We start from the raw sequence: 13,774 nt of genomic DNA on the forward strand, positions 1-13,774 counted from the left end.
GATAATATAGATAATAGGGGGGGGGGGGGAGAGGATGGAAAGGGCCTTACCGTATTCCTGCTACCCCCCACCCTTCACAAGAATCTATAGAAAACGAGGAAAGAGAGGAGGCAGGAGAAAGAAAAAGAAAGAGAGACAAGTAAATGAGGGTATTTTTAATCTGGCAGATGTGGAGCATTCTGAGCAAGAATTAGAAGTATTAAATCAGGGTTTAAAATTTGCACCAAATAAAGATGTGGACAAGTTTGAATCATTTTTTGACATCGAGAAATATGTGAGGAAACTCAATATTAAAAAATATTTTGCAAACCCCAATATAAAAACAAGTATTCCCACTACAGAGTCATTATATGTACATAGTGGGTTAAAAAACAATTCTGTGTTCAATCCTAACAAAGGAATGCATCACCATATAGAAGTTTTCAAAAATATGGTATAGCATGATGTGAGGAATTTAGAAATTAAAAGACAGGCTAAAAATAAAACCATATGGGAAGGTATAAAAATGATAGAGGAAAATAAACAGATAGTAATACGAGCAGCAGATAAGGGGGGAGGTCTGGTGATATTATCTCGTGACTACTACTATCATGAGATGGGACGATTATTAAATGATACAAATACCTATAAAAAATTAAATAGTGATCCGACTCTAAAATTAAAAACACTACTTACAGATTGGGTAACAGAGGGCCTATATAAAGATATCTTAAATCAAAAGGAAGCTGATTACCTTATACCACATGCTCCAAAAATTCCAGTTATGTATATTTTGCCAAAAATACACAAAAACAATGAGAGACCACCGGGTCGACCTATAGTAAGCGGGATGGAGTCCCTGTTTGCAAGATTGGGAGAATATCTAGATGGCTTTTTTAAACCACTAGTGACCAAAAGTCCTTCGTATTTGAAAGACAGCAGAGATCTGCTAGTACTTCTGCAGGATTTAGTAGCATCAGAAGACACCATCATGATTACGGTGGATATTGAGTCACTGTATACTAATATCCAACATAAGGATGCACTCACAGCAATAAAGTGGGCACTAACAAAAGAATCCAAACTTAAGAAGGTTCAGATAAATTATTTGATTAGAGGCCTTGATCTTGCTATGAGTAACAATTTTTTCTGGGCCAATAATGAGTATTATAATCAAATAGCAGGAGTGGCCATGGGAGCACGTTATGCTCCCAGTGTAGCCAATATTGTTTTGAATAGATGGGAATCAGAAACCATCTATAAAAACATGAATAAATCCCTTATTTTCTATAAAAGATATATTGATGATGTAATTCTTTTTTAGAAAGGTACTTTGGAGAGCTTTAAGGAATTTCTGAATAAAATGAACGGTAATCAATACTGCTTGAAGTTCACAGCCGAATACAGCAAGGTGGAAGTGAACTATTTGGACCTCACTATTACTAAAAAGCATACTAAGTTTGTCACCAAAACCTATTTTAAAGTTACAGATAGAAATGGGTATGTGCCCACACATAGCTGTCACGACCCACAGTGGATAGGAGCAGTTCCAAAAGGACAATATATGCGATTAAAACGGAACTGCGAGGAGGAGTCCGATTTCCATTTACAAGCCCAGGTTCTAACCAGTAGGTTTCTAGAAAAAGGCTACTCCCAAAAAACCCTAGAGAAAGTTGTAACACAGGTGTCACAGATGGATAGACAAACTTTATTGGTATCAAAAGCTAAACCAGAGCCCCAAGGAGCTATAGCCTTTGTGACAGGGTTCAATAGGCAGTATAGACAAGTAGAAACTATTTTACAGCAAAATAAAGATCTGGTATCTATAATTCCACAGAACCCTAAATTCATTTACAGAAGTGCACCGGGTTTGAGAAATCAATTAGCCCGTAATGTTCCAGACCCCCCTAAAAAGCTTGTAACCTTTCTTGATGGATCCGGTTTTCATTATTGTACTAGATGTAAAGCCTGCAAGCTAACCAGAAGACCCGGCTCATCAAAAAAGGTTATTCAGTTTCAATCCCAAGTCACTAAGATGGAGTACAAAATTAAACCATTAATCACATGTAATTCGGATCATGTAACCTATGTGCTAGAATGCCCATGCTCTATACAGTATGTAGGTCGAACTACTAGACAGTTAAGAATTAGAATTAATGAACATCTCACAAATATTAAGAAAGGCTTTCCCAATCATAGTGTGTCAAGACACTTTAAATAACATCATGATAGCGATCCTTCACTTTGCAAATTCTATGGGATCGATAAGATTTCAAAACATTGGAGAGGAACAAAGGGAAATATCAAAGAATGAAACAAAATGGATTTATAAATTAAAGACAATGCAGCCTTTAGGAATGAACATAGAGCTTGATTTAAATTGTTTTTTGTCCAATGATTAAAATCCCCCCTTTTTTTGCTCTAGAGTTTCTCTTTTCCCATTTTTAATTTGAAATTTTTTATCTTATGATGTAAGGTTTTGTTTTGTTTTTTCCTTACACATATAGATTAGATTATTGCTAAATATTTTTTAGGAATGGTACTAATATATCTTATAAAAAGTGTAACTAATTATTCAGGTGTAAAAAACATTCTTTGTTCAATGAGTGGTATCAGATACTTTCACCTATAGACTGACATCTAGAGGTTAATCTTGTAAATTACAAGAAAGTAATTCCCTCTCCTTTCTTTTAATAGGAATTATTTGACAGGATTATTATTATTTTTGAATTTTTACTTTTTAATTAAATTTTCGTTATGTATAGTTTTTCCCTGTGATCTAGGGTGAACTATGTTGAGTTTTTATTTGCTTGTTTTTTTATTTGTAAAGTATGGAAGCCAGCTATGTTTTATAAACAATGGATTTCTATTAAGCCTTGAGTGGGACTGAGGCTGCGTACTAAATTAAGTGTTTCTCTATTGGTCTTTTTGATCGATCGAGACACCATAAAGAACGTTGACTCTGTGACTGGGTACGCTTCCTGATGACGTGTCAAACGAAACGTACGTCGAGGCGGTACCTAGTCACGTTCGTACACGTACAGTTCCGGGCGTTTTTGGTTGTCAGCTGTTTCTTGGTGGAACGCACGCCCTACACAACGAGGAACTACGCATCCATTACGAAACGATTGTTTTAAGCCAGCAGCCCCAGTGCCAGGTCGGGCACCGGCATATGTAAGCAGCCATTTGGCCTTATGTTTTTTAATTAATTTTTTTTATTTATTTTTATTATTAAACGGTGTCACACTATGGATTTTGTTTGCTCTCCTTTTTTTATGACCTGTCTGAATCTATGAGGAGAAGGTTTTTTCCATAAGAGGTCCACCTTATTCCATGTGAGCAGGGAATTCACCTGCATAGGCCTATTTGACTATCTCTTTAAATAAAGTAGTCAACAGCATCTGGTAAGAAGACAACTTTATCTTCACAGTTGGGGTGTTTTCTGTGTCCAAAATTTTGGTGAAGGGACGTGTCACAACTTTGTAGAAGATTTCAGCCGCCTTCTGGCATATGGATTTAGATGGAGTTATTCACTGAATGAATCACTGCCTTGGACTGTGGATATTTTTGTTTTTCTAGCATCTAATTGGGACTTTATTTATTATTTTTTATTGTATTATCTATATTATCTATTTCTTTGCAACTATTTGCTTTCTAAATCATGGTGATAGGTTGTCTATTACTTGAGGTGTTCTATGATTATTAATTCTCATATTTGTAATTGACATTTATATTACAAATTTTTTCAGCGCCCCTACTATTACTTTATTAATAACAAATGAATATTAGTTAAGAAACAATTGAGGTAAAAATATATTTTTTTACCTGTATTCTAGGTTCTGAAATCCCAGTTATCTTGGCAATATGACATCTCTTTGTAGAGTTTGGATAGGAGTTACGAGCAAACACATTCATCAGGAAGGCAGTCTGCTCATTTGTGTAGTTTGTCCTCTTTATGCACCGTTTATTTGTGTTGCTGTTTGGGAAATACTCAATCTGGACTCTTGATTGCTTGCATCCTGCATTCTCGTCTTCCTGCAACTTTCCTAGAAACAAGCGCAATGACAGGATTTAAAATGTTGCAGTTAAAGACAATACAAAGAGGATGTTTTATGCACAATTCTATTAACTGAATTATAAAGAAAAAAAACAAAAGTGTGTGACTTACAATTAAATATTTCAGATCATTTGAAATAAAAAAAAAAACTAAAATTATCATTAAGGCTCCATGCACACTGGCTTAAAAACGGTTGCTTCTGCAGGAGTTTTGTGTTCTGCCTATAGAAGCAGCTCAATGTTATCCTATGTTTCCATGCACATTAGGATGATTACAGGCGTATTTTGAGACCAACGTTTAGAGGCAGGAAAAAAAAACTTCTGATTTGCACTTCTGATTATAGCTCACTGGCAAAAAAACCCGTAAAACCCTCCTAAACTCATCTAAAAAAATTCTCTTTTACTCCCAAGAGGACAGACTTTTTTAAGCCCTTGTGTGCATGGAGCCGAACAGTTGATTTAAGAGATGTGAAAACAACAATAAAAATATTAAGAACTCAAATTGATAAACAGTATAACTCAATAATGTTCTATTATAAATGTAAGTATAAAAAAGAGCTAGATAGATAGACAAATAGATAGATAGATAGATAGATAGATAGATAGATAGATAGATAGATAGATAGATAGATAGATCAGTGTTTCTAAACTCCAGATGATTTGATCAGTTTCACAGCCTTAGTATTTACCACAGCCGTTTCATCTGAGGAAAATCCTGAAAACATGACCTGTTGTGGCGCCATGAGGACTGGAGTTCAGAAACACTGAGATAGATAGATAGATAGATAGATAGATAGATAGATAGATAGATAGATAGATAGATAGACTTACGTTTTAATGGATTCTGATTAATTATGTCCTTATGTACAAGTTCCTTAAGGATTATAGAGTTTTTGTCACGTGCTTCTTGTTGGATTCCAAAGAGTGTGTACATTTCCAGCATCTTTTGTTGTAGAGTGATGGAGCCGTGTAGATCTTTCTGGATTTGTGTAGCTAAGAAATCATCAGGAAATTTGCATGGGGTGCTAGTGAAATTGTCCTGGAACCTCAGGGGAGGAGACATTGTTGGATAGTCTTCTTATAGAGAAAGCACAGTGCAGAGAATTTGGTCCAGCTCAGTATCCATGTCTGCTCACCTTACTTAATTCTGTTGGAATGAGGGACTGAGGTCCTTAAACAACTTTTATCCCCAAAAAAATATGGAATGGACCTGGACCAGTATTGAGGTAGAAACTAACACAGTGCTTTGAAGTTTCTATAAAAAGGAACTGTATCCTTTGATGTTCTTTGGGTGCCTCACCCTAAAGTTGCCTTGTTACAGCTCAGAAACATGAATTATTATGTAAATCTGTGTATTGGAAGTCGTGTTTGATGTTCCCCTACTGTATGAGTTGTCACCTCACCTTTATGTATGTTTAAAATCCCCAATATGGATTAATATTATGTTAAAAATCAAAACATTATATATAGTAGCCCATAATGTTTTGGTTTTTAACATCATTTATATTTTTGTTATCTTATATAAACAGAATGTCATAAGAACAAGTTAAATATAGTGCTTGTAGCAATTGAACTATTTCAATTAAAATAATGTATTTTAAAAATAAAATGAAATGTTTATTTTTCGTAACTAGTATATATGATAGATATAAAATCAAATGAGAATTAAGTTAATCAATGAAAATGTATTTGATTCAGTAGTGGTCTTCTTAAAATATTATCATAAAATGGTATTAAATAGGTCTAATTTGCCTGGTGTTCACAATACTGTCAGCAACTAAAATTGTACATGTGCTGTCATTTTTCTTTATGTATAAAAATCTTTCAATAAAATATTATGGAAACAAAAAAAATCTTGCTGATTTAGAAACAGATAAGATACCAATATGTAATTGTTGAACTAATTACTATTTTCTTATTTTGTTGGAGATAATATGCAATATATAAAAACATATTTTTGACACTTATATGCAACTGTTTAAAAAAGCAACAAAACTTTTAAGATAATTTATAATATAATAACGACGGCACAGCACCCCATTTTAAATTTTAACAAAATATTTTATTTTAAATTAAACTAAGGGCATACTACAATATATTATTAGTTAAATCATCAGTTTGCATGATCTCCCTGTGACTGTGTGGGTTTCCTCCAGGTTCCCTGGTTTCCTTCCAGACTCCAAAGACATGCTGGTAGGTTAATTGGCTCCTGTCTAAATAGGCCCTCATATGCATGTATCAATTTTAGATAGGAACCTTAGAATGTAAGCTCCTTGAGGGCAGGGACTAATGTGAATGTGCAACATATATGTAAAATGCTGCGTAAATTGACAGATCTTTATAAGTTACTATAATAAAAAAAAAAAAAAAAATCATAGTTTTTTATCACATACTAAAAAAACAATAACATCAAGTAAGTCCATGACATGGAATTGAAGCTGCATTTACAGCATCCACATGTTTCCTGGGATCTGGAAATGTCCATTGATATGTAAATTCCAGTATTGCTTCTGAAAGATGTTAGGAAGATCTCTGGGAATCTCAAATGTCTCTTTCAATAAAATGTTATGAAAACAAAAAATCTTGCTGTTTTAGTCCCAGATAAAATTTCCAATATGTAATTTTTGAACAAATTAACATTTTCTAATTATAACTGAGATAATATGCAGTATAAAAACATATGTGTGACACTTACATGCAACTGTTTCAAAAAGTAACAAAACGTTTAAGATCATTTATAAAATAATAAGGATTCAACAACAACCCATTTTAAAAGATAAGAAAATATTTTATTATAAATTAAACTAAGTGCAAACCACAATATATCATTAGTTAAATCATCAGAGCTTTGTAACAATCACATATTAAAATAAAATAACATTAAATAAGTCCTTGACGTGGATTTGGTGCTGTATTTACAGCATCCACATGTTTCCTGGGATCTGGAACTGTCCATCGATTTGTAGATTCTGGTATGGATTCTGAACAATGTAGGGAAGATCTCTGGGAGTTGAGAACTGACTACCCTGGGCAATTTGGGATTTCATATCTTTTGAGAGATGTCTTGCTCTTCTGTTTTGGAACCAAACCTGCAACATGTAAAAATAAATTCTCATTAATCATCTATACACTGTAACATATAAAAAGTTAATGCTTATTGTATAAAAGGTTATCACAAGAGGAATCAAAATTGACTTGAACAACTAGGGCTGTAATGGTGAACCTTGGCAGCCCAAATGTTTTGGAAGTACATTTCCTAATATGCTCAGATGTTTTGGCAGTACATTTCCTACACCTCTCCCTCTCCTTATCTCCATAACACAGATGGGATGTGCTCTGTCATTTACAAACAAACTGGGCAGGAAACAATGGTTAAGATTTTAGTGCAAATTTAGCAGATCACTACAGGAAGCTAAGTAATCACTGGATTTCTGACAGGGCCAACAAAAATATTTAAGATACCGAAAATGTTGAAAGGTATATTGTAGAAAATTTGTGAATATGTTTTATATTTTGCCTACACACACAGATCTCCTTCATACAGCTGTTATGTACACAAATTAAATGATTGAAGCATCACAGACATATAAAAATTCTGACACAGAACAATATTCTCAGTTGTCATCCCACAAGTCCAGATTTCACCAGAAGGTGGCAGTTGGTATGAAATCTGGAATTACAGTTCCCGCTCTATAAAATGCAGTACCCCAACAGAGGAGGAGAACCAAATGTGTTACAGCAGAGGGCAATTTATTTGATTCCCATTAAAATGTATAAAACAAAGAAATATCCAACAAAAAGTTAAGTGACTAGACTGTAAAATTTTCAATAGTGTAATATCCAACAACTTAATACTAAATAAACTATTTTGTTAAAAAGGAAATAGGTTTCTACCTGTATTCTGGGTTCAGAAACCCCAGATATCTTGGCAATATGGCACCTCTTTGTGAAGCTTGGATAGGGGTTACAATCAAACTCATTCATCAGGAAGGCAGTCTGCTCCTCATTGAAGTTTGTCCTCTTTCTACATTGTGATTTGGAGTTGCTGTTCTGCAAATCCTCAATGTTGACTCTGGGTTGCTTGCATCTTTCATACTGATCTTCTTCCAACTTCCCTAGAAATAAGCACAAGGAAATTCAAACATCATGAAAACTTGATTTAGGAGATAGAGAAACAATAATAAAAATGTTACAAAATAAAAATTCAAACTGATAAACACATTGACGTCTCAAAAATGTACTATTTATAAATATTTCCTTAGAGAAGTAAAATTGGATACAGTCAAAGAGACAGATAAGAAGAGAGAAAGAGATAGATAGATAGATAGATATAAATATAGCTATATAGCTAGATAGATAGATAGATAGATAGATAGATAGATAGATAGATAGATAGATAGATTCTATCTAGACTCATGTACAATGTCTTTAGCCATATCACAATCATTTTGGTGGTAGGATCCTGGGAAAAGTCATTTTAAAGGTTAAGAGGCCAAATATAGAGATAAATCACTTATTTTTCAGTTTGTTTAATAGGGTTTTGTAAGTTTTGTACTTGCCTTGCATATGCTGATCTGATATAAAAAAAATTACACACATAAAATGAGAATATATATATATATATATATATATATATATATATATATATATATATATATATATATATATATATATATATATATATATAAAATTAAAGCAAATAATAATAAAAAGTGTTTCTTAATTTTAGACAAAAATTGAAATGTTTTTCTTCATTAGACTTGACATAATTGAGATAAATTATATGTTTGGACTTCAAGAACTACAAGTTTAGGAATGTAAAATGATATGTCATATGTCATATTTATGCCCTATTTAGGCCAACAAATAAGAATAACATGGAAATAAGAGGAATAAGAAAATCTGACAATGCTTACTTTTTAATACTTTCTGGTTCTGATTGTGACTAAGATTTTCTTGGCCGTTCCTGCTTGATGTAATTTTAGATATTTGTTCAGAGAAGGCTGGGTTAATGCTTTTGCCGTTACCTTCTTCTTGTTGGTAACCCAGATAGGAATAGAGTTGTAGCAGAGTCTGCACTAAAACATTTGAGACCTTATGTGGCCCTGAAATGTTCATGATGGAGAGATGGTTGGGCAGTTCTCCATTGAGGCTAGATGGATAATTCAGATTCCTTAGGGGAGGAGACATTGTTGGGTAGTCTTCCTCAAGAGATAGGACAGTGCAGATTATGTGATCAAGTTCTGGGTCCATGTCTGATCACTCCAGCTTCTCTTGGGGGAAATAAGCTACCAGACTACCCACACTAACTTATACCATCCATGATGTGTATTGGGGAACAGAGTTCTTTTGATCTGCCCATGAGGTATGAGTGTAAATAGTGCGCTTTGATCTGCCCATGTGGTATGAGTGTAAACAGTGCGCTTTGACTTGCCCATGAGGTATGAGTGTAAACAGTGCACTTTGATACTTTATAGACTCATGCCCACCTCTACTCTATAGTCTAGGTATAATAATATTGCATTTGATATGTAAATAGCTTGAAATTCTTTTGTTGTGGATACCTTCCTTTATATTTTGCATAGACCTGTTAGTTATGCAGAGACCTTTTATTAACAACCTGATTTTGATCTAAGCAAAAGTACAAACCACATAAATTGTACATTTGATTTTATCACCTGCAGAACAAAATAAATGTAATGTTATAACATTTTAAAAGGTATATACAATTAACTATATTTTTTTTATATCACCTGCAGAAGGAAACAATGCTGATAGAACATTTTAAAAACCACAAATAAATCACGTTTATTTTTCTATATTATCTGAAGAACAAAACTTTTCTGATTTTAAAAGCACATAATGTGCATATTTGTGTTAAATTAAAAGTGCAAGCATGCTCGGGACAAAATTAGTCCTTCTATGTTTCTATCGCAACAAATCTGAATTTTGAATCGCCTTTCCACAAATGTTTCTTCTTCCTTTTTTCTTTAAATTGAATGTATGGATAAGTACAACTATTTTGAAAGTTGATATTATTCAATTTTTTTGTTTGGGTGTTTATAAATTGTTAGTTATTTTGTTTGGTTTATTAGAAGACACCTGAAAAAGGCTATACAGTTACTAGCAGATATGGAGATGATAAAAAATAACAACTGATAACAACTGAAATTGCCTAAAATTATAATGTATGTCAAACAGATATTTTTTGGGCCTTTTGGTGGTAGGATTCTGGAAAACAAAGTCGAGGGGGCCAAACATAGAGATAAATCATGCGTATTTCAGTTAATTTAATAGGGTATTGTAACTTTTGTACTTGGAATGTATATGCAGATCTGATATAAAAATATAAAAATAAATAAATAAAATGAGAATATAGGAACTTGACTGGCCAGACCCTAACCCAATAGAACACCTTTGGAATGAATTAGAGTGGAGACTGCGAGATAGGCCTTTTTATTCAATATCAGTGCTTGAGCTAACAAATGCACTTATGAAAGAATGGTCAAACATTCCCATAGACACACTCCTAAACCTTGTGGACAGTCTTCCCAGAAGAGTTGAAGCTGTTATAGCTGCAAAGGATGGGCCAACTCAATATTGAACCCTACAGACGAAGACTGGGATGCCATTAAATTTCATGTGGGTGTAAAGGCAGGCAATACTTTTGGCAATATAATATATAAATAATTTCTGTATATAAAATGAATGCAAATAAATGAAAAAAGTTTAAAGTGTATGCCCAGACTACATTTTTTTCTTTATTTTAGACAAAATTGAAAATAGTTTTTCTTTATTAGAGTTTTGGAAAGCTGGGACCCCTGTTATTTTTACCTGTCCCTGCTTTATGTTTTCAATGAATTCCTGTCTAGTAAACATTGTTAGCAGAACAGGAAGTAAGAGTAAATCTCTCTCATTGATTCCCAGGTAGCAGACAAAAGCCAGGAAGGGCTTCTAATCCTTTGCCCCTCTATCCAAAACCAGAAACAAAAGTTTTGTCTTGGCATATACTTTAAGGTCCCAATGTCACATATTTTATGTTTCGTGAAATTACATATTGAACACAAAATGTTTCATGAAATCTGAATTACTGTAATCAATGGCCCTATACCTGGCTTTTTGTATTGGGGAAAAGAGTGGCATCTGCTTTTGATCTTCCAATGAGGTATGGATGTAAACAGTGCCCTTTGATCCCTTCTATGGATAAAAATATTGTACAAATGTACACTACCCTATGGATACCAAAAAAAAATCCTTTATAATATACAGTGCCTTGAAAAAGTATTCAACATTTTGTCATGTTACAACCAAAAACCTAAATATATTTTATTGGGATTTAATGTGATAGACCAACACAAAGTAGCACATGATTGTGAAGTGTAAGGAAAAAGATAAAAGATAAATGGTTTTCAACATTTCTTACAAATAAATATGTGAAAAGTGTGACGTGCATTTGTATTCAGCCACCCTGAGTCAATACTTTGTAGAACCACCTTTTGCTGCAATTATAGCTGAAGGTCTTCTTGGGGTATGTCTCTACCAGCTTTGCACACCTAGAGAGTGAACTGTTTGCCCATTCTTCCTTGCAAAATAGCTCAAGCTCTGTCAAATTGGATGGAGAGCATCTGTGAACAGAAATGTTCAAGTTTTGCCTGAGATTCTCAATTGGATTTTGGTCTGGACTTTCACTGGGGCATTCTAACACATGAATATGCTTAGATCTAAACCATTCCATTGTAGCTCTGGCTGTGTGTTTAGGGTCTTTGTCCTGCTGAAAGGAGAACCTCCGCCCCAGCCTCAAGTCTTTTGCAGACTCTAAGCCCTTGTACACACGGTCGGAGATTCCGGCGGAATGTGTCCGATCAGACCGTTTTGTCGGATATTCCGACTGTGTGTGGTCCACATCGAACTATTTCCGTCGGCGTATCCGACGGACTAAGTTTTCCAACTTGTTGGTAAAATTTTCCCACAAAATGCTCCGATCGGACATACTCCGATCATGTGTAGAGAATTCCAATCGGACAAAGTGCCACGCATGCTCAGATCAAATTCCTACACCAAAGCTATTGGCTACTAGCGTGAATGTAGTCCCGTCGTAACGAAATAACATCATCACGTCGGATTTTCTGACAACTTTGTCCGACCGTGTGTATGCAACAGTTTCGGACAAAATCCGTCAGACAAAATCCGACAGATTTGGTTGCCGGAATCTCCGACCGTGTGTACAAGGGCTAACAGGTTTTCTTCTAAGATTGCCCTGTATTTGGCTCCATCCATCTTTCCCTCAACTTTGACCAACTTCACTGTCCCTGCTGAAGAAAAGCATCCCCACAACATGATGCTGCAACAACCATGTTTCATTGTGGGGATGGTGTATTCCGGGTGATATGTTAGTTTTCCACCACACATAGCGTTTTGCTTTTAGGCCAAAAAGAGACATGTTGGTCACATCTGACCAGAGCACCTTCTTCCACATGTTTGTATGTCTCCCACATGGCTTCTTGCAAATTGCAAACAGGACTTCTTGCCACAATTTCATAAAAGAAAAATTTGTGGAGTGCAAGACTAATAGTTGTCCTGTGGACAGATTCTCCCACCTGAGCTGTGGAGCTCTGCAGCTCCTCCAGAGTTACCATGGGCCTCTTGGCTGCTTCTCTGATTATTGCTCTCCTTGCCTGGACTGTCAGTTTAGGTGGACGGCCATGTCTTGGTAGGTTTGCAGTTGTGCCATACTCTTTCCACTTTCAGATGATGGATTGAACAGTTCTCCGTGAGATGTTCAAAGCCTGGGTTCATTTTTTTGTAACCTAACCCTGCTTTAAACTTCTCCACAATGATATCCCTGACCTGTCCAGTGTGTTACTTGCCCTTCACAGTGCTGTTTGTTCACTAAGGGTCTCTAACAAACTTTGAGGGCTTCACAAAACAGCTGTATTTATACTGAGATTAAATTACACACAGGTTCACTCTATTAACTAATTAGGTAACTTCTGAAGGCAATTGGTTATACTCGATTTTAGTTTGTGTATTAGAGTAAAGGGGCTGAATACAAATGCAGGTCACACTTTTTAGATATTTATTTGTAAAAAAAATTAAAAACCATTTATCATGTTCTTTCCACTTCACAATAATGTGCCCCTTTGTGTTGATCTATCACATAAAAAAGATTTAAAGGGTTATTAATACTTTATCAAGGCAATGTTATATGTACGGTAATAGGTGATGGTCTTTGAAGGTCACAGAACACATAGAGTACAGAGAGGAGTGGTTTTGCTGTATAGGTACTTCTATTTTTGAGTCACTATGTCAGGAGGACAATGGGTGGAGTTATGCTACTTATCTTTAGACTGAACCATATAAGGTATATATGCAAATATGGTTTTTATTAGGATATGCTGACATAACATTATGAAACAGTATAAGAATGGAGTAGGATTATGGTAGAGAGAGAAGAGAGGTGGAAAGACAAAGAACTCTACACTTTGGAGAATGTAACATCAGATTACTTGCTCTTTAAGCAGGCCATAAATGATACGATTATCTTTCCTTCCACCATTGGCGGAATAGGCTGGTTGTTCCCAATGCGATTGATTGACTGACTTGGGTACAATCAGCTTGCCTGTACAGGGATTGAAATTTCGCTGGACCCTGCTGAACCTTTAGTCTTGGAATCTGAAAATGTATTTTTAGAGTTAATGAACTAGGAACTTTATTTTTTAGAGAGATACCTTTTTCTTAA

At 34.7% G+C, this 13,774-nt stretch overlaps 1 protein-coding gene across 1 annotated transcript; it reads right to left on the bottom strand.

Annotated features, from left to right (window-relative positions):
• Positions 1-6,950: 6,950 nt before the first annotated feature.
• LOC143962318 (homeobox protein siamois-like) lies at positions 6,951-9,288 on the bottom strand. Its single transcript, XM_077471619.1, has 3 exons — positions 8,952-9,288; positions 7,930-8,150; positions 6,951-7,124 (listed from the first exon to the last, which is right to left on the bottom strand). The coding sequence occupies exons 1-3, from the start codon at positions 9,286-9,288 to the stop codon at positions 6,951-6,953; spliced, it is 732 nt and encodes a 243-aa protein (XP_077327745.1).
• Between the last annotated feature and the right edge of the window lie 4,486 nt (positions 9,289-13,774).

Source organism: Lithobates pipiens, unplaced genomic scaffold (assembly GCF_037356315.1).
Source record: "Lithobates pipiens isolate NorthernLeopardFrog02 unplaced genomic scaffold, aLitPip1_a1.2 Scaffold_8, whole genome shotgun sequence".
Taxonomy (NCBI): domain Eukaryota; kingdom Metazoa; phylum Chordata; class Amphibia; order Anura; family Ranidae; genus Lithobates; species Lithobates pipiens.